Below are 27,698 nucleotides of genomic sequence, written 5' to 3'. Positions count from 1 at the left end.
TTCTGATCAGTTATGGCATTATTTTATGACTTATAAAGAAGAAAAAGCTGCATTTAAGAAGTGGAGGAAATAATTACTCTGAACTTAATATCTTTTGGGGAGAAGCTATCATGTTTTTGTTTTGAAACAACACTGCATTTTGTTTTGAAACACATTGGATACATGTGAGGAAATTTAGAATTACAGGATAGTTTGGCTTGGAAGGGACCTTTAAACATCATCTAGTCCAATCACCCTGCAATGAGCAGGGACATCTTCAACTAGATAGATTGCTCAGAGCCCTGCCACCATCAATCTGGGCAACCTGTTACAATGTTTCATCACTCTTGTGAAAAAACGTATTCCTAGCTTGAATGTAGTCAGTCTGTCCAGTCTGGATCTATGCTCCTTTCTCATCCTACTGGAACAGGCCCTGTTAAAAAGTCTGTCCCCATCTTTCATATAAGCTCCTTTTTAGGTCCTGGAAGGCTTCAATGAGGTTTTCACAGTCTTCTCCAGGCTGAACCACCCTAGCTGTCTCATTCTTTCCCCATAGGAGAGATGCTCCAGCCCTCTGATCATCTTGGTGGCCTCCTGTGGACCTGCTCCAACAGGTCGATGTCCTTCCTGTGCTGGACACCCCAGAGCTGGATGCAGCACTGCAGGTGGCGTCTCACGACAGCCAAGTAGAGGAACAGAATCACCTCCCTCAACCTGCTGCCCATGCTGCTTTTGATTCTTTCTGGGCTGCAAGTTCACATTGCTGGCTCATATCCAGCCTCTGATCCACCAGCACCCCCAAGTCCTTCTCCTCAGAGCTGTTCTCAATCCATTCAACTCCCAGCCTGTATTGATACCAGGTGTTGCACTGACCCAGGTGCAGCATCTTGCACTTGGCCTCATTGATCCTCATGAGGATCCACTTGGACCCACTTCTTCAGCTTGTCCAGGTACCTCAAAATTTATTCAAGTTCTATTTAGAAACAAAATTCTTGAATTTCTCAGATAAGATGTATTTTTATTTCTTTAACATGGGAACATATAAGAAAATAGAAAAGAACTATGGTGTAACCATGGCTACTATGCTTATGATTTCATAGGCATAATGGAGCATCATAGGGTTACTCTCATGGTTAATACACATGCATGAGTGCTTGAGGATCAGGAACTGAAGGCCCTTTTCTCTGTGTCCACTGTTACATACCGTGTATGTAACAAACCCAACAGTGCTATAGAACAATACAAATTTAGAACAAATAATGCCACTGAGGGCTGGTCACATGAAGTACACCTGCCAGTTCTGAGGTCAGACAGAGGAACATGCCCAGCTAGGATGCAGTTTGAAACATGTGCACCAAAATCACTCCCGTTTAAATTCTGCAGACAGGCAGGGAGGGTCCCAGTGGTGGCTGCTGTGGGGCTGCCCCCACCCGAGGCTGCTGCCTGACCATCCCAGTGGACGGCAGCAGGGCTGGGGCAGTGCTGCTGGGGGCAGCTGCTTCAGATTCCCACTGCCAGCAATAGCCCCATTTCAGCTCAGACACTGTACAAGCCTGGTGATCCCGTTCCTGCACCCCACCTTGTGCACCAAATCTCCATCCGACAGCACCTCCCCAGACTTGCCTGCTTCTCACTGGAGTTTTGGCAGATTATTGTCACCGGACCTGCCTTGCTCTTGTTTGGGTGCTGCTGGACAGTGACCCTTTTAACTGAAGCCACTGTCCCTATATGCCTTGACACTCACCATCCACTCCTGGCTTGCCCCCCCCTGCACAGTAACCCACCTTTGCTGCTCCATCACACACGCCTTCATCTGAAAGCTGACTTTGCACCTTAAGGATTTTGTTCACAGAAGTGTATTCATGAAGTGGTGTTATGTCACATCAGAGTGAACAGCACAAAAAACATCCAATGGCAAATAATGGACAACTTTTTTGTGTGTGTGTAGGGGAAGGTCTGTATCAGCAAAGCTCTCTTATAATAAGAGTTTGTGAATAATACTTTTTACCATCTGTAGTTGGCAAGGAGACTATGTTCCATCCTGGCAAGTGAGGACATGGCCTCAGTAAAACATGACTTTGTCACCTCTTGGCTGAATTACAGCAGCACAAAATGAGGGGATATGAAGTCATCTGCCTTCATGGCTCTGTTAATACCAGAATGCAACAAGCCAACTCCCAAGCAAATCCAAGAAATTATCAAAGTACTCTTGTTTCTTTTCTTATCTTCCAGGCAGTCAGTGAATTGGGCCATTACATCCTGAAGATTCCCTGAAGGACTGTAATTCGACATATTTGCTCCTTAATCACAGCCTGTTACCAGCTAACTTTCTTTCTTGGCACAAAAAAGCTGTTTTTTGTTTAAAGAGTTGCAGTTCTTTGCTTTAGTAGCAAACATACATAGCACAACAGACAGAAACGAATACACTTTAAATGAAAAATAAACAGCACAAATTTACTTTTGGTTTTGAAAAGAAGAAAGAGTTATAAACAACAAATGGCAGCTGAGTACCTCCCTAAAAAGTGCACAGTAAGAGGGGTATGACAGAGATAGAAAAGGCACTCAACAGAACAGAAGTGGATCTGGCAGTGGATCTCTAGGAACCAGAAGTTTTGTTACTGGTGTTAAGGGAGCAACATTGAGTACAATTAATAGAGCACTTCAGATATAGAATAGTATCTTTGTTTTTACATTGAAAATTGTGTAAAATTCATTGTTAATTTAGCTCTCATCTTCTTAAGATATGTATCACAAGTTCTGCAGCTACACGCTGCTTGATCTTTGAGCGCAATTTATGTTTAAGGCCTTATTGCTGCTGTTAAATCACAGGATTCAAGAAGCAGTTGAATTTATAGAATCTCTGGAAAACCCTGTGGAGACAAATACAGACTTTAGCCTTGTTCAGCTTACATTTCTCCTGTGTTTGTGGGGATCACCTCTAATGTCACGGTCCTTGTAGGAGTAGCTGCCTGGACATGCTAAACATCATACCCAAATGAATTGTCTCTGCTTAAAAAAGAGATATTTTTCTCACCTGGAATGAACTGAAAAAAAAAAAGAGACTTCAACAATATAAAAGAATCTCACTTTTCAAAGCGTTTCTTTTGTTTCTGGAGTCTATACTTCCTGTATTTCAGTGATCTACACCCTCCTGCTGCTGTACACACTATGTAGTTGCAAGTTAGCTGAGACAAAGCATATAAACTTAGCCAGTCAAATATTTTAAGCCTGCACAGTTACATATTAGTGATGGGCAATTCAAAAGAAAATGATGTTATATATTATGTCACAAATGTAGTCAGTGTTACAGATACAAATTTTACCCTTGAAATATATTCTGTCAAAAACACCCTCCATGCCTTTTTACATTTCCCTTTGCCAAGATAAAACTTGGATGAGCTCTACATTACTGGAATGGCTTCAAAACGAACTGCAGGCAGAAATTATTTATAAGTTGTTCACAGCTAAAATAATGTCTTCTGCTACATGGTGTTCTGACACAGCACAGTGCTGGCATAAAGCTCTCCTCAACAGGACCATGACCTTCAAAATGACTGCACACAATCCTGTGCTTACTGTGATCCACTAACACAGGAGTGTTTGCTTTCTTGTAGTTTCATTGAAAGCTAACCATAATACTGTACACAAAAGTCCTCCCACTTAAGCAGGACTACTTGTAAGCATCAATTTCAGCACACAAGTAAGGGCTGGGAAGGAAGGCCAGATAGCAACTCCTTGGTTACACAGTTGAACATTGGGGGTCTGGCCTAAAGCTTTAATGTGTATTTTACATCAGTGCAATTCCCCTAAAACACACTTTTTTACATGATAAAAATCTAAGTAATGCCGCTGAAAGTTAACTGTTAACACTTCACAGAATGGAAAGATTTTTCTTCTTTTTTTCAGTAGAACAGGTTAAGTGTCTCTTTGCAACATCAGGTTACATGTAATTTTCCCCATATACAGATAAAGGCCTGTCTTTCAGTCCTGGCTGGTTTTTAGTTCAGCTATTTTCTCATTTCATGCCCCCAACTCCTTTCTCTAAGAGGTCATGCAGCTCAGCCCAGAGGAGCTGACCAGCCTCAGCTGTGTCATAGTCAGATGGGTGCACAACTGTCCTCAATTCCTCCAGCAAATACTCCACAGGTTTCTCTGCTCTGCTGATACATTTTAACGTTGAAGTGCAAAATGCCTGTTGCACATTCGTAAAAGATACGTAAAAGATACTTCTCTCACAGTGAGAAGAATTAAAATTTTTTTAAAAAAAATAAATACTTCTTGTAAAAAATCAGCGAGAATCCTGTTGACTCTGGAACAAAAATATGTATAAAAAATTCTGCTATTGGATTTCCTTCTATTCATTGTTTGTGGGTAACCAGCACTATACAAAAACATTAATTTTCTCAGTTCAGGACAGACGTCCCAGTTCCAGAGATGATATTCACTCAGAAAGTTATTAACTCCTATTAATTTTATTAAATAAACATAAATAATATATTTACATCATTTTCTGAAACAATCCATTATCTGATCCTGCATTAATTTCTTTGCAGTAGCAGGCCATACCATCTTATATTATAAATCTGGCCCGCATACTGATAGACTGTCACAGCTCCTGTTTTCCTTCCAGGAGCTAAAATAAAACTAAAGCATAATGTAATTCTTGCTTTAATTTGCTAGCTGCTTTCTCCCCCTTTAATGCTCTTTTTGTTTCTTTTTCCCTGTTAGAAATCACCTCTCAAACCAAATTAATAATCTAACACTTGCTTGCAAATAGTGATTTAATTAAGGAGTGAATCCATGCTGAACATTCTGCAATGCACACAAGTATGTGAACTACAGTTCTGGAAACAGTTTGTTTACTGTAAATTAAACTTATGTTCTGTGAAAGAACTCCTCCTGAAGATAAAAAAAAATTTCCAAATATCTAGTCCCTTCAGGAAAAAACTGCAGCACTTAGAATATTTTTAATGGATTAACTAGCAAATATTCCACTCAGATACAGTGTAACCATTTTTTCCTCTTTACCATTTTATTTCTTTACCTATTTAGATTACTTAAAAACACGTAAGATTCATTCAAGTCATCTTTAAAAATACAATAGCAGTTTTTTTAAAAATTGATTTTGAGGTTTTTAGTGGCAGCACTCACATAATATCAGTGCAGAATTTAAAATTACAGAGTTTCAACAGAGGTACGTTCTCATACACGTTACCAAATCCCTTATTAAAGAGAGATAGCATTACAAACAAATCCATCTGCTGTGATACCACTGTTCTCCACATTCATTACAAATAACGTAAGTCAACATTTGTTCATCTGGGTTTGTGTTTCTCACCCAAGCTGGAAGAAAGAGAGTTCCTCTGGCAATCATAGTTACAGTGCAATCAAATTTTTCACAGCGTCTGCATTTTATTTTATTTGTCTGTGTGCCATTAATAACCTGCGGAAGCTGATGCTCCTGAACAGATGATTTTGTGTACAGAGCCCTGAGCTGTTTCAGTTCATCGCTGGCCATTTCCATCACTGTCATCTCAGCAAAAGCCTTTGGGCTCAAAGTCCCTGAAAAAAGGTTATGTTTTAAGTGGCAACTTTTAGGGTTCTTAAGGTTAGAGATTTTACTTCTAATGCAATTTTTGTACTTTTTATCATTTTTAGCATGAAGAGCAAAAATATGTTCTTCAATATCTTTAGCTAACTCTAGCCATTTAACAGTTTCTTCTTCATCTTTGGCAGAACCAATCAAAGCTTTATAAAGAAGATCCACACATTTACACCTCAGAGCTCTCATTGGATGCTGCTGCAGACTTGCTTCGCTAACAACAGATTTAGAATCTTCATGAACAGTGTGTTGTTCCTCAAAAGAAGAATGCTGATTCATACTGCCTTCTGCATTGTTACATACCGCATTTTTAACAGTTTGTGATGGGACCAAAATGTTGGAACTAGTACCATCTAATGCCTCCTGCTGACATGGTCCTTCAGACAGCAACTGCTCTCTAGGAACTACACCAAGATGCTCCATTTCCTCTTTCACATACACAGAAACGGACTTTTTAAGTTGCATTGACTGAGCAGAGTTATTCTTGTAAAGTGTTTTCCATCTTGATAATAACTGCTTTGCTTTCTTTTTCAACCCTTCTGAAGGGCAGCTCTTGAGTACTCTGTATACAGCCTTGGTAACATCTGTCCCCTGAAGATATTCTACAGTCATGTCAACATCTTCAAGTTCTTTAAGATGATCCTCAATATCTTGCAAATTGTTCTCAGACAGTAGTTTTTCAATACTGTGGGTTCTGCGTACAATATTTTCCAGGTCAGACATTTTTAAACCTGAAAACAAAAGAAAGATCATCACCTTTCCTGCAGTTATGACATTAATTCATCTTCTGTATATTCACACAAGGTCTTCTTTTCATTTTATGCTATTTTACTCTATTTTATTTGTATATATCACTGAGTTTGCCACCATTTTCTTGAAATGGTGTACAGAAGCCTGAAACACCATCCTGGTTCATACATGACCCTCAACTTTTCACTTGCTGTACAAGACATCATGCTGCATCTCTTTCAAATGTTTCTCCTTAGAGCTATCAGAGATGCAAGTCAGAGTAGTGACTTTTACCTGAGGTCCTATTGCTGCCCTTTCCCTCACTAGCTCTGGCATCATATTACAGATGGATTATCAAGACGGGGCAGCTCAAAACCAGTGACACCAGCAAAACAGTTTCAAAACACTGATATCTACAAATTTTGAAAATTCTTGAAGGTTAAAGACAGATCCCTCTGTATTTTCTTGCAGCTGTAGCATTAGTAAAGCATGCTCCCATATACTCTGACGCATAAAGGAAAATCAAAAGGGGTCTTCAGAATGCAGAATCTCATGGTTTCAATAGTATTTCCTTTTGATTCCTTTTCATCAAGTCCTTTGATCAAAAAATGCTCAGTGCATTGTTATTGCCAATTTGCATACAAAAAAATGTTTCTACTCCTACTATTATTTTTCTGCTGAAAAGGAGAATTAAATGTAGAATGCAGAAATGAATGGTGTCTTGTAAGTATTGTGTTCCTCTTTTCTGCAGTTAGTCTTAGTTTACGCACAAAATCAGTGTTTTGTCTGAAATTGCATACATCCTGATTCTACTCCAGAAAAACTCATCTGCCTGATAGAGACAAGGCTAGCTACACATGTCCATATGGGAAAGGAATCACAAGCAGGTTTCTTGCAGCATCACTGTTTCCATGATGAAAACTCCTGAGAACAGGGGCAGAGGAGGGACAAGAGATACAGCTGTATAATTTGCACACTCTGTTGTTTCTATGACCACCACCAGCTAACTTGTCTTTTGCAGGACAGAAACAAGTTCCAACTTTAGGTAGGACCTCAGAGTTCCACAAAATCAAAAGGCAGAGAGGGTAAGACATTTTTCTATACAAACAGAACCAACCCACCCTGCACAGTGAACGTTCTCAGCATTCCCTTAAGCTGTATTTAAACACTCCTGTCTTACGTTTTGAAGTTCTACAAAACCTCAATAATGGCAATTACAGAAACTTGATGTTATTACTCAAGGAGTTTCAAAATCAGAGAACCAGGATGCAGTTTTCACATACTTAAGTTGAACCCTATGCATCATCATACTAAAAAGCCCATGTAAGTGCATCCACTCCTCTGTTCTGCTACAGGAACACACGGAGGCTGTGAACAAAAAGAAGTGTTTTGTAACGTAGGAGAGCCCTCACAAAGCAAGAACAGTTCTCTGTCTCCAGAATACCAAGAAGTTGACATTAGAAAATTATTATCTGCTGATTTACTGTTTTTCATGCAATCCAGGGCAGAGTTGGTGACAGTTATATGTTAACGCAGTATGACTGCTATGCCTTATAATCAGTTGTGCTTCTTCCAGATCTTGTGTCTATGTATGCATTGTATTATGCTCACACACTGTAAAACTTACCTAAGGCAAGATGACTTCATGAGCTCTCAGTATTTAGCATATAGGACAATGGACACACAAAGAAATTATCAGACACAAACTACTCTGCTGATAATTTGTCAGTGCATATATTTCTACCCTGTGGCAAAGGTGAGGTATTTTGATATTTCATTGAGGACTATGCTTCATAGGAAGTTTCCTCTCTAATATTGCAGGGTGAGGATCTGTATGTAAGAAATCCACATGCAAGATCCATATGCTGAGTCTGTGGGTATCACCTGCTTCATGGTAGTGGTTCTTGCTCATCATTATCTACTTGATCCTACACAGCCCCCCAGCATGGCAAGGTTCTACCTTAGGACTCTTACACTATGGCAATAAATTTAATTATCAGAAATTTTAAATTTTCTTAGTCATGTGCTGACTTTTCAAGTTCATGCAACATTAAATTCAAGTTTGTAAATGTTTCAGCAGCTGCTAAATAAACAAACTGAAAACACAAATATGGACATCAAATTATAGGCAACTATTTTAAAATAATTTTGGAAATTAAACCACCTAATAGACTCCTCACACTTAAGTCAAAACAATCACTTCTAAGGAAATGCTTGTCTCAAAATGTACAACTTCTAGCAAAGAGGTACGACTGACTCCCTTCAAATGTAATATGCAAAGTTAAGTAAAAGTAACAGAAAAAGTAATTAAATATTTTAATGGAGAGGGATATTTACTGGTAGTTGGGAGAAGCATAAGAAACAGCAGAAAAAAATCACTGAATAAAGGTATTATTATTTATATTATATTATATTATTATTATCAGTGACATCAGAGAGGTTTCTGCAGCGAAATATTCTAGGAATGGTCCTGGCTTTGTTGTGCGTACCTAGTTGGCAAAAAGTTTTAAAATCCTTCAAGGTGAAAAGCAATACATACTTCTGAAATACTACACTAACCACTCAAGCATAAATTTCATCTTGATTTCCAAATTAAAAGGAAGTGTGATGAAAACAATGAAAAGTTGTTTGTACATTTGTTGCCCTATAAATCATGTAATGACCAGATTTATCACCAAGGTTGACACCATTGTTTTATGCAAACAGAAATTAAACAGAGATTCCTCAACTTAAAAAGAACATATAAAGTAATCCAACAGTTCGTTTTACTACCATGGTTTCTTTCAAAGAATGAAGCAAAGCTCATTAATTAATACTGGGAAAAGTGCACTGCATTTCATATCAAGTCTGAATATCAAGCATCTTTTCTAATCAAGGCACAACATGATTGTGTTAGACAACTGTAGAAAACATGTTTTTTGCATTCTTATAAGAAGAAACTTGAAATTACCGACGCAGTTGTAATACTGCCGTTTTTTCTAGCCAAAGTTCACTGGGAACCCAAGTATAGTAAGCCTGAGTTCTTCCCTGCTCAGACTCCTGTTCTTTGAACTCTGTTGTTTCTGTTATAAATCAGACAGAACGTAAGTTGGGAGAAGCCCCAAAACCTTTTGAAGAGAATACAAGTGTGTCACAGAAATAAAGCTGCAATTCCAAATGGAAAATTATTCTACCACTTGAGGGAGCTGTGGCATAGCAAACCCATGGAATCTTTTGAAATGTGCATGAGTAACTCCAGCCTCTGTGAAGAAAAAAGATAAAACAATTACCCTGTGACCTTTAGGAGACTTCACATTTTTATGGTATGTATTTGCCTAATTTTGGCAAATAAACCCTGTAGAGTCCATCGATGTTGGGATACAGACAGAAGGGAAAGGGGTTTATCCCTTATTCAGCTATTGTTTGTATATTGCTCTTTCTTTCTTTAATTTGGAATTTGACCGCTTTTCTACCTGATTTAATGCAATTTGACAAATGCTGCTGAGCAAGTACTTATAAAACTAACTGAATCGAACTCAGTCAGCACTGTTCTGCTGTGTTCCTAATTCCAAGAGACAAGAAATCCCAGAAAGACTAGGGTTTTTTCTTAAGTTATGAAATGAATCATGCATCTTTGTTAAGGTAGAGCTGTAAGAAAAAGAACGAACAAATGGTAGCGTCACAGTTTTGTGCAGTAGAAAACAAACATCCTCATCCCTCCCACAACGGCACAAGGCATTTCAGTTTAGCAATGACAGAATCACAGAATGGTTTGGGCTGGAAAGGACCTAGTTCCAACCCCCCTGCAATGGGCAGGGGATGCCATTTACTAGACAAGGTTGCTCAGAGCCACACCCAACCTGGCCTTGGACACTCCCAAGGATCGGGCAGCCACAATTTCTCTGGGCAATCTGTTCTAGTGCCTCACCACCCTCTGCATAAAGAATTTCTTCCTAACATCTAATCTAAATTTGCCCTCTTTCAATCTAAAACCATTGACATTTGGTCTGTCACTATCTGCCCATATAAAAAGTCACAACATGAGGTCACAGTAAGGCCTCCCCAAAGCCTCCTCCAGGCTGACCAACTCCAGCTCTCTCAGCCCATCTTCATAGGAGAGGTGCTCCAGCCCTCTGACCATCTTTGTGGTCCTGCTTTGGACCTGCTCTAACAAGTCCATGTTTTTCTGGGGCTGAGGATCCCAGAGCTGGATGCAGCACTCCTGGTGGGGTCTCATGAGGGCAAAGTAGAACCCTCCCTCCCTCGACCTGCTGGCTACGCTGCTTTTGATGCAGCCCAGGGTGCCATGGGCCTTCTGGGCCATGAGTGCACGCTGTTGGCTCATGTCCAGCTTCTCATCCATAAGAACCCCCAAGTCTTTCTCTACGGGGCTGCTCTCAATGACTTCTTCTCCCAGTCTGTGCTCACGTCTGGGACTGCCCTGACTCAGGTGCAGCACCTTGCACCTGGACTTGTTGAATCTCATGAGGTGCTTGTGGAAAAACAACTATGGATTTATAACACAAGATGATACAGGGGAAGATTTATTCATCCATAGAACTGCCATTAAAAGGAATAACCCTAAAAATTACCTGCAAAGTGTAGGAGATGGAGAAGTTGTACAATTTGATATAGTACAAGGGGCCCACTTCTCAAGTTCGTCCAAGGCCCCCTGGATGGCATCCTGTCCTGCTGTTGTGTTATCTGCAAACTTGCTGAGGGTGCACCAATCCCACTGCCCACGTCACTGATGAAGGGCACCAGTCCCATGAGAGTCCTGAGGAACACCACTCATCACTGGCCTCCACCTGGACATAGAGACACTGACCACAACTCCCTGGCTCCATCCATCCATCCTTATCCACTAAATAAGAATGAGTCCATCCATCAAGTTCGTATCTCTCCAATCCAGAGATAAGGATGTCATGTGGGACCATAACAAAGGCCTCACACAAGTCCAGTTGACATTGGTCAGTCTTCCCTTGTCAACCCTTGTTGTCACTCCATCCTAGAAGGCCACCAAGTTGGTCAGGCATGACTTGCCATTAGTAAAGGCATGCTGGCTACCTTGAATTACCTTCCTGTCTTTTATGTGTGTTAGCACATCTTCTAGGAGGCTCTTCCTAAGCACAGAGGTGAGGCTCACCAGTCTGTAGTTCTCTGGATCTTTCTTTCTCCCCTTTTTTAATATGGAAGTGATGTTTCCTTTTTTCCAGTCACCAGGGACTTCAACTGACTGCCATGACTTTCCAAATATGCATGACAACATCTGTTTGAGTTCCAAATGTACACTGAAGGTTACAAGGCTCATATTTACAATGAGACTCTGTAATGCTGTGCTGATGAGGCACTTTCTTGCCAAATCATTATGAGCTCTCACTCTGACTGCATGGTATAATGAGTCACTTGTGTGTACAAGAATAAATGATGACAATCAATAAAAAACTTGTAAGCCAGTTCGCTTCGAAAAAAAAAAAAAAAAGATCAGGCTACCTCAGGTTTAAAATATAGCCATCCTGTAATAATGCCAAGTTGAGTAAGAACATTTTTAAACAGTAAAATGACTAAGAGAAAACCAACAAACAAAAAAAACTACAGCCTGAGACACTTGCTGTTAAGTGCAAATTCAGTCCCCGAGAAAAACACTGCCCTCTCCAAAAGTATTTGGGGTAAATGCTTTGTCTTTGCTTTACACCTTATCTTGTGCAAAGCCATAGCCCACTTTGTCTTAACGCTGAAAAACCAAGACAAACTCAGAATGCATCCAAGCAAGTGTGTATGAATGTCTTGGAAGGCTGAACACCAGTCTTCTTCTCCCTCATCCCAACCTTCAATGTAGGTGAGCTTTTCTACAAGAAATTCTATGTAACTGGAAAAAAATCCAGACTACAGCCCAGACAAGGATCAGAAGTCAAGTACTCCTAATAGTGTGTGCTGCTTTCAGCTGGGGTAGAGTTAATTTCCTTCACAGCGGCTGGTATGGGGCTGTGTTCTGGACTTATGCACAGAGTTGATAATATAGAAATGTTTTTGTTATTGCTGAGCAGGGCCTACACAGAGCCAAGGCCTTTTCTGCCTTTCCTACTGCCACGATGGTGAGGAAGTTGGGGGTGCATGGGAGATTGGGAGGAGACGCAGCCAGGACAGGTGACCCCAACTGACCAAAGGGATATTCCAGACCATCTGACATCATGCTCAGTATATAAAGCGGGGGAAGAAGGACAAGGCGGGGACATTTGGAGTGATTGAGTTTGTCTTCCCAAGTCACCATTACACATGGTGGGGCCCTGCCGTCCTGGAGATGGCTGAACACCTGCCAGCCTGTGGGACACAGTGAATGAATTTCTGGGTTTGGTTTGGTTATGTGTGTGGCTTTCACTTTTCCTATTAAACTGTGCTTATCTCAACCCATGAGTTTTCTGGTTTTTATCCTTCCAGTTCTCTCCCCAGACCTGCTGGTGGGGCCACGGCTCCAGTGAGAGGCTCCACGAGGCTTTCCTGCTGGCTGGGGTGAAACCATGATACAGTGGAATAAATTCTCTGCAACTGTTGTGTTAAAAAATGTTAATGCTATAGCAGAGATGGTGCATAGCATAATCCTGGAAACACCAACTTACTTTGGGCAACCTAAATCCCATATAAACTATGAAAATTATCAAATGCTATTTTAAACTCAAGAGCCTAATCAGAAATCAGAGAATTCTCACAGCCAGCCTCCAACTCCAAAAACATTTCTCCATCCTATCTACAGTGGGAGAGCAGATATCATCAATGTCACCAAGAAACCACTTACTGGAGGTTTTATTTCATCTTGGCAAAAAGCAGAGCTCTTCCTGCCTCTCTACAGGACTGCCTCCCACACTGAAAAAACACAGAACTAGGTAAAGTTCATCTTCAAAGAATAGCCACATGAATAAAGCTAAGTTAATACAATGAGAATTGAGGCAATACAACGGTGTAATTTCCAGCTGTCCATGACCACTGACACCTCACTGACCAAGAGTCACCTCTCACTCACAGATCCAGAAGAAGTGAAGTACACAGCACTATGGAGAAGTAGCTTTGTTCTGCGTCTTTTACATCAGCGACTGCTTGAACTACAGCACTTTCAACTAATCTGGAGCCATACTGTCTCGACCCTGTGTTTCTCTCAGTGAAATCATTCTCCCACAGCTTTCTTCCCAAATTAGGGGAGTTTGAAGAGGAGAGGTGGCAGAGTGTATCACATTCATGTGAAGATGCACCGAGTATCCTCTTTTACAAGGCCAATTTTTAATCCTTATTTGGAGTTCCTTCTCCTAGACTCCCCACTTTTAATTAAAATAGAATTCTTATATTCTTAAAAAAAAAAAAGAAAAAAGATAAAACAATCAATAGAGTACATAATGAAATTCTCAAGCCTCAGGGATCAACCTCAATGCAGAGCTCTTAGCACATTTTTCTAATAAGATCAAACATGCATAGATTTAATGAGATAGGAAAAGCTGTTGTCCTTACCAGACAAGCTGCTTAGCCACTGGCTTCATTTGACATCAGTATGTAAGCCAGAGCTCATGAAAATGTTCAAGATATTACAGCTACACCAGACGAATTAAACCCTGACTTGTTCCATGGCAAAACCTAAATGAGAAAATACTTTAGAAATTGAATAGCTACAGCTGTTTTGAGTTCTAGGATGCTCAGCTGATGTTAGAGAGGATACACATCCCAGCAGAGACATTACGTTGCTAATGGCTCCTTTTAATAACTTCATTTACAGTTAAACTGATTCACACTGGAAGATATTTTAGCTTTTTCTATATCCTGTCTTCCTTAATCACATGAATTTTTCTACTAAATGAAGTTAACTACTTGAAACACAAAAAATGTTACAAGTAATTACTCCACTGACATGAAATCTCTATTTCTATTGATATTGCTGACCTTGTTAATAAAATAATTTTAAGGAGTTTAAAAAATTACGAAATTTACTTTTAACAAGTTACAGATTACAAGTGTCAAGTGGAGGTATTAGCTAATCTCTTCCACAATAGGACAGCTATACAGACTCACAATACATTATAATACATTGTGATTCAATGGGGCAATAATGAAATGTATATATAGTTCTGAGAGATTTGTCATCAACAGTTTCATTGGTAATTATGTATAAATAACGTGGGCTTTAATTTCCTTTAAAATTTGCACCATTTCCCATAAAGAAACACTTGTGTGGTTTCTCTAATCTACAACCAGGTTATTTTTCAATATTAACTAACTTTATTCTAAAATCCATTTCCTAGTTTCAGCACAAGGTCACAGAAATGTTCCATGGGGCTCTCTGGTTTTTCAAATCTTCATGACAAAGCCTTGTCAAAGCTGGCAGAGGAATCCCTTTTCTCTCAGCCACTTTCCACTACTTGTCAGTATGAGGTACTAGCTGGGGCTTCAAGCAGGTCAAAAGTCAGGCTTTTGACACACAGGGCACATTTTCTAAACACGAACTCCCATTTTGGTCTCAAGTGACAAATACACAGGAAAAGAAGTGTGTTGAATGAAATTTAAGCCAATGACTCAGACATGACAATCCTATCTAGCTACAGAAGAGACACAGATTATGACATGTATTTTGCACTAAGCTGAGCTTCTACAGTAAAGCTTATCATGGGATTCAGGCCTTTGGTGAGGCTGCACACAATCTTTCACAAATCATACAATAATTTTTGTGATTATACATTAACAGAGTCTCCTGAAAGCTAAAGAGCACAGCTTACCATCTGCATAAAAATCCAAGCTTGTTAGAAATACATCTGGCATTTTCCCAACATATCTCTATCATGAAGAGCAAAACTTAAGCTAAGCCAAGCAGAAAATGCTATTATCACTCCTTTAGCACCACCCGCTTCAGTACTGAGCCAAAACTTCACTGGGTGAAAAAGAGCTTTTTGCACTTTGTGGAATTAGTTTTTCATTTCCTAACATTCATGTTTTTCCAACAGTAACAGATTTTATAACAAAAAAGAATTATTGTTAAATCTGACAGACAACATGAACAATGTTTCACCATTTTCCCACAGCAAGAGGATGCTATAAACATTGTGCCTCACTCAAGAAAAATACCTGGCGATAGAAATATGATCTAAGCAGATTTGTGTCATCATTTATTACTTAACTACTTTTATTCAATATAGTTTAGTCTCCTAAACTGTTCATCTGGATGGATGCAAATGTTCATATTCGTATTTCCAATCACTTCAGACAGCAAATCAGCCAAACAATTTCAGGAAGGCTGTGACATCTCCAAGTAGAAGCTAGTTTCTTCAACATACTTTAACTGTATTGCCTTATACAGGTAACAGCGTCAGTTCATGAAATGTTTGGGTGCTCTCTCAACACCACTGGGATTGTATCACTCAGCTGCTCTGCTCCGTCTACTCAATGTCTGGGCACAAGAAGCATTCGTAACATCGCCCTCCAAACACTGGGAAATCATAATTCAAAATTCCCAGTACATTGAGATTGGCTTATACACTACAATGCTCTTAGAAGTACAAAAAATGGAAACTGTTCTGCATTTCTTTTAAAGCTGTAAGGCTCTAGTCTTCCCATCTTTCCACCGCAGACAAAATGATTAGGAGTTTATACCTTTTTGAAAAGGAAAGGTTACACTGTTGTGCACATCATGGCTCCACCAGCCAATACTTGAAAAAAAATTCAGACTTTTACACGTTCTATTATAACTACAAAAGACTAAAAATTCTTTCCCTATAAAGATGTTACTTTCCATGTCCATTCTTGGCATTACAGCTTTCCTCTACTATTTTGTAATTTCATCTTAAATTTCTTGTTCATTTACTCAAGTGTAATTAGCACTTTTTAAACCTACTGAAAAGAAGAACATGTTGTGAGGTGCAGGTTTAACATTCGCTTTTAAGTAATAGAGTTCATCGGACTTGTCTTGTGTGTCCCTCTATCTTTCAGTCTCCATAAATACTGTTTATATCCTCTTGCAGATGTACTGATTTGAAACCTGGACAACCTCAATCTAAAAAAAGCTTTCCTAAAGTGGATCACACTTCCTTCTTTCATTGAGCTTTGTATTGGCACAAAAGTCCAACAAAACAGACTGTCTTGAAGACAGAAGCCTAAATCAGTAAGTAAAAATGTATTTAAGACATATCCATCCAAAGTACATTTGTTAACTTAATACTTTACAAAGAAAAAATGAATCATTTTGGAGAAAAATAAGCAATTCTTTCTCTTGAATACATTTCCTTTACAAAATAGCTTTGAAGATTATTCTTATTCATATAGAGCTAGCAAAAACTTCAATTCTAGCACACTACAAGCAAAGATAAATGTTTAGTTTGCAATGTCTTTTTATGGAAAATTGTGCTGACAAATTCATATAAAAATGGAACACATAAGTAATAAAAACATGCTTTATGAACTTCTGCAAGCTTTTCATCATTTGTCAAATGAACACTGTCTTTGCATTGCTTTAACATTCATTTTTTCAGTTAAGTCTTGGGTCTATACTATTTCTATTTGTCATACCATTGCCAGGGCCATACTTAGATTAGATACCACTTTATTGCTGTTTCACAGGTTTTCCACTGAAAAATTATAAAACTTTTTTCCTTTAAAAAGAAATCCTTTGTATGCAGGAGAGTATATATGCTCCTGAAAAGGCCATCCATCCTGAATGGATAAAGAGTATGACTTAAAGAAACGGTATTTGTAAAATATTATTAGTGTCTGCTAAAATTCCTTATGCTAAAAGAACACTTAAAAGTGAAAGTAAATAATTTCTTAATACTCGAGAATCTTGATCAAAGACACATGATGTACTGGTTCAAATAAAGGATGAAATACACTTGAAATTAAATGGATTTTTATATATTTATTAAAATAACACTACATTTAAAAGCATGAACTCTAACTCCTTTCTGTATTTGTGCCAACATGTGCATTATTTCAAGACATCAATGCTGTAGGGAGACTAATATAACAAATACATAAAGAATTCCCATAATAGTACCATCACAGATATCCATCCTGCAGTTTCCAAGGTCAGCCTCTTCTGTGAGTGGAATTACAGCTGCTTCCGATATAAATCAGAAGGGTAGTTACAGCAGCTGGGAGCAGCAGTCCAGCCGTGTGTATTTGGAAGAAGCTGACACTTCCTTGGCGTGGAAGCCAGCCACAGGTGACAGCTTGTCTGGCCGAGGTTTGGGGTCAGGCTCACGATACCAGCGGCTGAGCATCACCACTGGAACCTCCAGCTCAGACACCAGCCCACGAAACTTGGGAGAGATCAGCCTGCAAATTTGCCTGCAGCCGCTCCCAGGAAACGGGTAGGCCAGTGCACTCTGTAACTGTGATCCAGAATGCCACGGGCACGCTAATTCTGCGGGGTTTTCTCCAAATCCTTCATTAAACATCACAGAATCAATTAGATCAGAAAACTCCTCTGAGATCATCGAGTCTAACCTATGACCCAACACCCCCCTGTCCAACCAGACCATCGCACGTCCAGTCTTTCCTTAAACACCTCCCAAAACGGTGGCTCCACCACCTCCTCGGGCAGTCCATTCCAGCATCTAATCACCCTGTCTGTGAAGAAATTCTTCCTAATGTCCAACCTAAACCTCCCCTGGCACCTCATACCCGTTCCTGCTACACATCCCCGGACTCCTCTAACTTAAGTTTGACCCACTGCTGTCCTGCTCAGAGGCGAAATGCCACCGCGCCTCAGACCCGTGGCACAGCCCGGGCAGGAGAAGCAGGCACGGCCCTACCTGCCAACCCTCCCCCGCTTCTCAGGGCGCTGTTCTCCGTTCCCCTCGGTCCCGAGGGCCAGCCGGGCCTTGCACGGCGCTGAAGGGCAAACCGGTGCTGGGGAGCAGCAGCTGGGCGGTTCGTGCCTCCTGCGACCACCCCCCGACCTCACCGCCAGCGCCAAGGCAAGGGCAGCAGCTCCCTGGGCACCACCAAGGCGGGGAAGCCACACTCCTGCTGCCCCCAGGGAAACACAACGCTGCTCCCGCACGTCCCGTACCCCGGCATCCGGGCCGGCGCCCTCACCTCCGCAGCGGGGCCCGACATGGCGCCTCCCGCCCGCTTCCTGCTCCGCCGCCATCTCCGCGCGGCTGCGGCCCGGGCGGCTGCGCGCTGGCCCCGGTGCTGCCGGAGCGCTGGCGGACACCGGGCTTGGGCAGCCCTGCGGTTGGCGCGGGGTGTTCCCGGAAAAAGAAACCGCGTCCCGATGTACTAAAAATAGTGTGGTCAGCAGGACCAGAGAGGCGATTCTTCCCCTGTTCTCGGCACTGCTGAGGCCACACCTGTGGCCTCATTTCTGGGCGCCTCGCTCCAGGGAGGACACTGAGGTGCTGGAGCGTGTCCAGAGAAAGGCAGCGGAGCTGGGGAAGGGTCTGGAGCATATGGCCTATGAGGAGCGGCCGAGGGAGCGGAGTTGTTTCGCCTGGAGAAGAGGAGGCTTAGGGGTGACCTTATCACTCTCTACAACCACCTGACAGGAGACTGTAGCAGTTGTGGGTCGGCCTGCTTCTCCCACTCAACTAGTGACAGGATGAGAGGACATAGCCTCAAGCTGTGCTAGGAGAGGTTTAAGTTGGACGTCAGGAAGAATATCTCCACTGAAAGAGTGATTAGATACTGGAATGGGCTGCCCAAGGAGGTGGTGGAGTCACCGTCCCTGGGGGTGTTTTAGGAAAGATTGGACATGGCACTCAGTGCCATGGTCTGGTTGACAGGTTGGTGTTGGGTCAGGGGTTGGACTTGATGATCTCAGAGGTCTTTTCCAACCTAACTCACCCTGTGATTCTGCTGTCAGATGACCATGGCAGGTGTATTCACTGTGGGCTCCTGTGCTGTTGCGGGCCTGCCGTAAGGTGAAAGCACTCTGGAGCGGGCAGCAGCCATGGAAGTAACTTGCTCTCCCCTGCAGCCTCAGGTGTGAGGGCACAGTTTCCACTGAGGCTGCCGGCTGTTTTGGGCCGGCGTGGATCTGGCACATGATGTGGCTGTGGGGCAAAAGGGACACCTTGATGCTGGTCCTGTGCAGGGCATGGCCTTACTTCAGTGTTCATCTCTGTTCAACTCCCTGAGATGAATGAAAAATAGATGATACTCATGTGAGTTTAACCTCAGTCATAATATAGTCCTTCTCAAGCAAACACAGCTTGAAAAGGCAGTGTGACATGCAAGGTAAATGAGTATCAGACCTAAGGCTAACAGAACAAAAAAAACCCCATTGTAAAACTTCTTGTTTTCAACATGGTACTGTGTTACTTTTGGTTTAACCAACTAGTCTTTGGGATGATAAATGGAGTATTTGTATACACAAAGAAAATAATTATAAAATTTCACAGGGTTATAGCTTTTGGATATGATGAAGTGTGCTAGACGTATCAGATTATGCAGTAAACATCTAAAAGTTGATGTAGTTTAGTCAAAGCAAAGGTATTTGTCATTGTCTTTGTTGCACTGCTTTCCTCTTTCACATGTATTTTACATAGGTGTTTAAAATTATTTTTTAAGAGATAATACTTCTAGGATTTTGGCTCTATAGCAAATCTACAGATGATGCTGGGGTTTATACTCAGATATAGTAAAGAGCTGGTACGATTTTTTAACACGTTTTTGGTTTCATTTACTTATGAGGTCTGTGTTGCCCTTTGCTGTCAGTAATATGATTTTACCTACCTGAAGGTGCCAAATATGTCTTGGCAAGAATATAACGTACTGCAGACCACTTTTTCCTTATTTTGATATAATGAACATCACCATTACTAATCACACAGGGAAAAAAAGCCTTGCATTCTTGTATAGGATGTAAAAAAACCTAGATAAGCAATTTATTAAATTATTGTAGTGAACCAGTTGATCAGTGCTCATCGCTGAGTGATCTCAAACCTTTCCTTGCTAATGCTGCAGTGATTGCTTTATAGACTGATTGCTAATGCTGTTCAATTCCTAACTCACTATGTGTTTGTGCCAAACTCATGAATTCATCAGTGATTGAACATGTGATGCAGTGGTTAGCCCTGACTGGCTGAAGGCCACAGTTGAAATCAGGCTTCCTTCTTGCCTTGTCTTTGTGTCTCACACAGCAAAAAAGTGTGGGAGACTACCTATGCCAAAGAGTTTTATGAAACAAGAGATGAAGAATGACTGTCCAGAAATGGCACAGTACCATATTAGTAGAACAGGATCAGAACCTTCGAGGTCCAAATGTGGCATGTCATCCAGTGGCCTATGTTACATATTTTGAAGTATTTCTGCAGCAAACATATGTCAGGAACTCAGCAGCAGCTGAGTTCACAAGAGTTCACAGTTTAGTTTCCGTTTGGAGCTCCATCGCGACACTCCAAGGCTTTAAATGCCAGTTTTCTTTAATCTTTCTCTACCTGTGTGATTGTGAGAACAGTACATACAGGATTCCTTATATCCTCAACAGAAAGTGCCTTGCCTCCTACAAGAAGCAGAGAGCTCCCTTGGCAGGAAAGCAAAAAAGGAGCCTGGCTTGTTCCTTGTGATTAGCCCTCCTTAGAGAAGGGATCAAAACTGAGGATGCCCCTCCTGCAGACTGGTTTCTCACTCAAAAGACTGCTTGGGCATCTCCATTAAATTGTCTTTGATTTGATGAATAAGGGATCATTATTCCAATTTCCCACTTACAGAACAGATGCAATAATGCTTTATCAATTACCTCTGAAGTAAAGCAAATCAAAACAAAAATTATACACTCATTAAATTAATACGTATATGGGTATGTGTGTAATGATATATGTGTCCATCTTTGTGTTTGTATGGTTTACCAGGATAATATCAGTGCTACTCTAACAGTGACAACTTCCTTGAAACTTCAGTATTGGCTGTGATGAGTAGTTGCATTTCTAGAAACATAGGCTTCTATTCAACAAAGTGAGATATTCTGCCAGCTGGGAAAGTATTAAGTATCCAGAGAACTATTTGGAAAAATGCTGGTCAATGTCCATCATAAGGTTCCTGTAGAGAATAGTATATGCTTCAAATAAGCTTCTGTAATTTATTTTTTTTTCTGAAACAATGGTTCTATTTAAAGAATAAAAAAAAAACCAAAACCAAATGCATGGATATTATTTATTAATAGTTTTTAAAATATTTTTACTTTATTTTTAAAGTTATGTCCTATCTTAATGTTATAACAGGACCTATGACATTCATTTCATGGTCCACTACTGTAATTCTTTCTGGAGAGCTTTCTTCAGTTTAAGGTTTTCTTTGTTTAAAGAAAACATTATCCTGTCAATAAGTCTGAATTTATATTGATTTTAGAGTTCCCAGAAAAAAAGCCAAAATCTAGAAGTGTGATTCTATTCATAAAAAGGCTCGCTACCTTTCTACTAGCAAGTGAGGAAAAAAATAACATAATATGAACACCATGAAGCAAAGCATTATAATTGAATAAAATTAAATTAAATAGGGGCCAAAGAGTTTTAAACTTTATCTCCCTCCATCCTTAATGATATGTGGAAGGGAATCTTATATAAATGTCATATCCATAGACTCTGAAAATCCAAGAATTGGGCCATACTTTTGGGACTCAGATTTAATTTCATGAGAGTACCTTCCATCACAGCATTTGAAGTGTGTTGATTCCCACAAAGAATGACTTCTTGGGTGGCTGTTTCATTTCAAGAGTCACTTTCACATTTTTAGGCTCTGATCCAGTTCTGAGAGGGAGGTGGATGAGGCCCTGGATTTCTGTAGGCTGGCAATTGAATTGATGCTGCTTATGTGTGATGAGATAAAACCTCCAGCACCGAGCAGTGGACGAGCTTGGCAGTAACGCTGCTCAGTTCTCCTGATATGGCTGCCCATGCTGTTTATTTCCATGGCCTGAGATTCCTGTGCATTTTCTGTAACACTGGAATGTGCTGAATTTAGGATTATGAGGATGATGCACATAAAGTTAACTGGGTAGTGTTAATGAGAGATATTTCCCATGTGTTTCCTGGCTCTTTCTCCTGGCAGGAGTTCCAGTACATAGTGGGGGTATCATACCTCCTGAAAGACCTGAAATTGAATTGCCAGGAGGATTATGAAGAAACTCTGCCAGAGTCACTGGAGGGTAATGAAGCCATCTGAGTAACTTGATTAGTTAAGCACTGAAGAGTACTTCACTTGAGGGAAATTGAGATAAACAGCTGTCTCTCTCTATGTCTCCTTTTCTGCTATGCATAGGCAATGAACCAGTCAGGTGTTGGTGAGCCAAATATTAATTTGTTGTGGCAGTCCTGGGGTTGTTTACATACACACAGTACTCTTGAAATAGTTACTAGATGTTAAAGAAAGCTCTCAAACTGTGATGACAATGATGTGACTGCATCGACTCTCCTCCTGAAGGAACCAGCAAGTAGATCAGCTACAAACTATTCCTGTGTTCCATCACTACATGGCTTGGTGGACAGCAATGCCAGTACAGGAAACATGGGAAAAATATATAGGAACTGGATCTGGACAGGGGACATTTACACACTTGATGTGCTTTTTTCTGGTTTTTTCAGTGCAAGTGAGTTTCAAAAGAAAATGCAGTCATTCTCAGATCATTTTCCTTAGAGGTATTAGCTAATTTGGAGCCACTGACTATATAGACATAAAGAAGGTTATTTACTCCTATTCCATTACTTGTGGAGACCCACAATTAATTTTCGTATCCCATTTGCTTGCACAGTCACTCAGTATCACAAGATTCTTTGCAGCCGCCTTTCAGTTTAACTCTCTTGAACCATAAAGGCAAACATTATTATCTATTCACACCTTCGCATACATTTTCAATAATGCACATACTTGGGCCAGTCTACAAGTGCCCCCTTGCCTCTACAAAGGGTGACTGTTTTAACATTCTGGCAGTTTCAAAGAAGCCATAGAAAATTAGGACTCCCATATATTTATATCCTGGGCAGGAAGGTGATGCAAATGATTAACTCACTGTAAGCAAATGTGGCTTTCTTGAGTACAGTATCTGTTCTAGTACTTTTAAAATCAGCTGTGAACATTACTTAGTTTGGAATAAAATTAATGCCTATGGGGAGAATAGGTTTTTTTGTGGGTGATTTTGAAATATTTCAAAAGCTTCTGATTACTTTATGGCATGTATTTCTAAAAGGTTTTATCATTATTTTGTACCATTTTATCATGTTTGTGAATTCTGGTTTTTTTTTTTTATGGTATTGTATAATTGTAAATTGAGTCATTTTTCAAGTGGGAAGATGAATCCTTATGCAGTACACAAAAATACAATGAATTGAGATATCAAATACAGCAAGAAAATATAATACTGCAGTGAGTCAAAATACAGAGATTATAATAACTGTAATAACCTGCAGTGAATCAAACCCCAGGGATTTAACATTAAACTGCTGTCAACCTGAAACCAAGGACCAGACTCTGGTTGTTTGCTTTATCTGCCTAAGTCAGATTTACTGACTGTGACCCAGAGGTGTCCAGTTCAGCAAACAGATTTTGGGCATCAAAGTTAAGCACTGATGTTTGCTGTACCACAGCAGAAGGCAATGCAGCAGGGCAGTCAGCTCTGGACAAAGATTTTAAGTACCTGAATGAACTACTAACTTTGCTATTGTCTGTCTCAACAAGCAGCAGAAAAATAAACATGTCACCTCCTCCTCTACACACCAAAAAAGTGGCACTTCTGCATGTGAACTGCCTCCTGGGAGTGATTCTTGAGCATTTTGACTCCCAAGCTCTTAATGGGAATCATTTGAGGGAGAGCTTGAACTTGGCCCCTGTCAGAATGTACCTGAGGAGCTATTTAGTGCTCCTGCAAACCACCCAACTTGTTGGAGAAGCACCATCTTTTTATGGAAGTAAAAGGAAGCATATGAAAAAAATAATTAAATGCTGTTTTAAGGCAAGTCTAGGGACATGCTCTTTCCTTTAACTCAGACCTTATTTCTATCAGCATCAAATACACTAGTTGTTTATCATATATTGTATAATTTTACATAATATTTGGCTTTGAAATAGCTCCCTTTCATTTTAGATTAATTAATAAAACACTCTAAATGTGTGATTTAAGTTAGCTTTAATCTGAGGACCTAAAAGGATCACTTTTAAAATGATTTCTCAAATCTATTGAAAGAGAAGTTGCAGAAGTATATCTGAAATAGACATTGGTATAAGGCATTACAGAAATATTGAGAAATTGAGAGGTTTTCAGAGGATCAAGCTATTAAAAAAAAAAAATCATTGACTCACAGAAGGCTGAATATTCCCCAGTTTAGCATTCCCCAAATAAAAAATTAATAATCAATTCTCTCAACGGTTGTATAATGTGCCCTTCCTGAAGAACTGGGGAGGGTTAGAGAGACTGCATGTTTACTTTTGTTGAAATCAAACTTTAAAGTCAGGTATTTGAGAGATTAGTAACTGTCAAAATTAGAAATTATTTTCTATTAAAATTTTTTTGCTGTGATGAGCTTTAATGTAACAGTTGCACATACGACCAAGTAAATTACTATTCACGCTGCTATTTAACTTTTCTTTAATATCTTTTCATGAGTTACAATACCTCCAATACATGCAGGTATAGGACTCTGTCATTAACAATATAGCAATTATGAAGTAAATACAGCAGTCATTGAAAACCTCTCTTCATCATCTTGACCTTTGTGATCCTGAAAAATTGCATTTGGGAATCATTTGTTATTATATAAATATAACATCTAATAGCTGGAAAATGTTTCAAGTTCCTGCCAGCTGCAGGTTAAAAGATAACCATCTTTTGGGAACATGCTTCAGCATTTCCATGTATTCACTGTTGTCAAAATGAAATGCTTCTGTTAGTTATTCTGGCAGCTGAAGAAAAGTGATTCAAACCTTTTGTTACAACATTCAAGATTAAGTGATCGCATCTGTTGAGTAGCTTTTGAAGGATGCAGTACAGATTTGGGCAATTAGCTAGAAGCTCTTTTTTTTCCATTAACTTGTGGGCAGAGTACCATCTCTAAAGTGTGTTATCAGACTTAAGAGTTACTAATAATGTTATCAAAGTTCAAGCCACTTGATTACAGCATAGCTGTAACTTTCTCAAATACTCCCAGTGCAGTTTCCTTGCTGTCTAAAATAATCAAGCAGATAATGGATTTCACATTTCACAGTAATGGAAAACTGTCAGGAACATTTTGAGGCATTAATGACTATAGGCATAATATGTCTTTTAACTGTTTTCATCTGAAGGAGAAACATGGAGGTTTTGCCCTTAGCAGTTCCATCTTCAGAATGAATGTTGCAAACAAATCCAGTTAATTTGCTGATGTGCTGATGTGGTTTATCTGATTGTCTATACAGAATGGATTTATTTTGTTGCTTTTGCGGAAGCTATTTTTGAATTTATTCGCAACAAAAAAAGGTTTCAGTTTTGCTATTCAGATGTTATTTTGCTAAAATTCTCATCCACTATGATGCAAGCTATCAGGTGTATGATAATCCACTGCAAACAATTGGGAAACCACTTCTGTATCTACTACAGACGGTCTTATGGCAGCTATTGCAGTTAGTTTGTACTGATCTGTGCAAATAATTTTCTTACTCATTCCATGAAATCTTTTTGACTTGACTTTTGGATGGAATTCTACCAGTAAAGTATTTGTCCCAGTGGTGATTCATGGTGGGCTACGACTCAACCAACAATGAATAAATATCAGCTCCGTATGAGACCGTGTTTGTTTGTTTACTCTCTGTTGTTTGTGTATTGAGCTAATACCCTTTAGATATTATGCCTTCCACAGGCAGTATTTATCTTTCTATGCCTAGTAACTGCCCATGCAAGAAATGCCCAGCTGCACTTTTTTAGGTGGACTCAGTTTGCTCCATACATGTACCTCATTTGCACTTCAAACACTGCCGTGCTCAAGATTGTAATGATTCTTAGGCTTCTTAGTATTTAGAGGCACTGCATAAATTATTGCTCTTTGAAACTAGACACAGAATTTTATTTCAGTAAAATTGAACTTTCATTTTCTTGATCTTCAGTAAGAACTGTTCAACTTCAGAGTCAGACAAGGAGGAGTGAATCCAGAAAAATACTGTTCTGCCTTACTGTGACCAAGTTATTCAGGCATCCTGAGATCAATCACAGTCAGCATCTAGTTTGATGCTGAAGGAACTTTGCCCTCACTTTGAAGCTACCAGAGTCTTTGCCTTGAGATTAAAGAGAGTTTGCTTTTCCCAAGTCCTTTTTCTGCAATTTCCTCAGCAGCTCCAAAGACACCAGGAAACAGTTTCCCATGTCAAAGCTGAAGTCCATGCACACTTCTCAGAGTATCTGTTTTGTAACACAAACCAGTTCTAACAAAAAAGCAGCATTTCCTGGTTACATAGCCATTGTAAACTTTCTAGATATTTCAGTTTTGCCTACCCTTTCCTCAACTGTGTGCACAGTGCAAAAATATTGTGTTTCAACAAGGAATCTCTCAAGCATCCCTGACTAGCTTCGTAGGTGCAATTCAAGGTGTTTGAACTGGTGTAATGTTTTTGTTAAAAAGCTTAGTTTCATATAGGCTGAATTCTTCAAAATTCTTTAGTGTAGACTGAAATTCTATTCAGTCAATTTGGATGTCCCCTTCTTCATACAAAAACTAAAATAAGAGAGTCACTAATAATAAACAGTGAGCAGCCAGCGTGGAAGGGGATACACAGAGCTAATCAAGAGAAAAATGTATGTACACATATTTAACTGAACATTGACTGAACCAGGGCTTTTCCATGGGCTTCTCTGTTCTCTTGGAACTCATGCCATTAGGTACATTCTGCAGAGATCACACGACAGAAATAGTGTTATCTTCCACAGCATTGTCATTTGACTTCCTTTCAGAAATGTGACCTGGATCCTTGTCCCTTCTCAAATGTGTATTTGTACATGCACATACTCTTGTGTGCGTGGGCAAGCATGGCAGTGGGTGGCAGCTCCTGGTCTGTGGGAGAAAGTTCTGCTCACCTTCCTGCTCCTTGGGATGGTGGATAATCTCCCCCCCTTTTGCTGATGTTTGAAGGGTCATGAAGGAGCTCACAACAAAGATTATTTTTTTTCAATTGTGTAAGAGGAGCCTTATTTTGTGGCCACTAGGTCATACTGTCTCCTGGACAATGAAAATCATTCTTTCTCACCTCTAATGGGGTCAAAGTAGGCCTGCAATCCAGCAGGAGCCTTTTGTTCCTGAAGGTCTGTACATAATGTGAAGCTTCTTAAACATTAAGAATGGGTCATTCTTTTTGCTCTTGTTTTTCTGTGCCAGTTGGTAACATCATCTGTTAATGGTGAATATTAAATGCTTATAAAACTGTAAAGGGATCATTTCTTAACAATGATTTGTGTGATTCAAAGACACTGATGACAAAGAAG

General features: G+C 39.9%; 1 protein-coding gene across 5 annotated transcripts; it reads right to left on the bottom strand.

Annotated features, from left to right (window-relative positions):
- Positions 1–1,065: 1,065 nt before the first annotated feature.
- On the bottom strand, positions 1,066–18,636 carry TCEANC (transcription elongation factor A N-terminal and central domain containing). Of its 5 annotated transcripts, none has more exons than XM_048286334.1 (2): positions 18,356–18,636; positions 1,066–6,312 (listed from the first exon to the last, which is right to left on the bottom strand). In XM_048286334.1, the coding sequence occupies exons 1-2, from the start codon at positions 18,408–18,410 to the stop codon at positions 5,222–5,224; spliced, it is 1,146 nt and encodes a 381-aa protein (XP_048142291.1). In that variant the 5' UTR covers positions 18,411–18,636; the 3' UTR covers positions 1,066–5,221. The 5 variants fall into 5 exon arrangements, with proteins under 5 accessions (XP_048142291.1, XP_048142310.1, XP_048142318.1 ...); XM_048286353.1 differs by having other exon boundaries at positions 18,330–18,408; XM_048286361.1 differs by lacking the exon at positions 18,356–18,636 and adding an exon at positions 18,070–18,319.
- Positions 18,637–27,698: the final 9,062 nt, after the last annotated feature.

This window comes from Corvus hawaiiensis, chromosome 2 (assembly GCF_020740725.1).
Source record: "Corvus hawaiiensis isolate bCorHaw1 chromosome 2, bCorHaw1.pri.cur, whole genome shotgun sequence".
In the NCBI taxonomy this organism is placed as follows: Eukaryota; Metazoa; Chordata; class Aves; order Passeriformes; family Corvidae; genus Corvus; species Corvus hawaiiensis.
Note: the sequence above shows the minus strand (reverse complement) of the source record. Positions and strands in the feature narration are given on the sequence as shown.

What these genes read in the sequence shown, in the direction of transcription:
- TCEANC (XM_048286334.1), bottom strand. Translation starts at nt 18,410, where the DNA reads ATGGCGGCGGAGCAGGAAGCGGGCGGGAGGCGCCATGTCGGGCCCCGC. An exon ending in TGTCGGGCCCCGCTGCGGAG is followed by an intron (nt 6,313 to 18,355) that starts GTGAGGGCGCCG and finishes TTTTGTTTTCAG; the next exon opens with GTTTAAAAATGTCTGACCTG.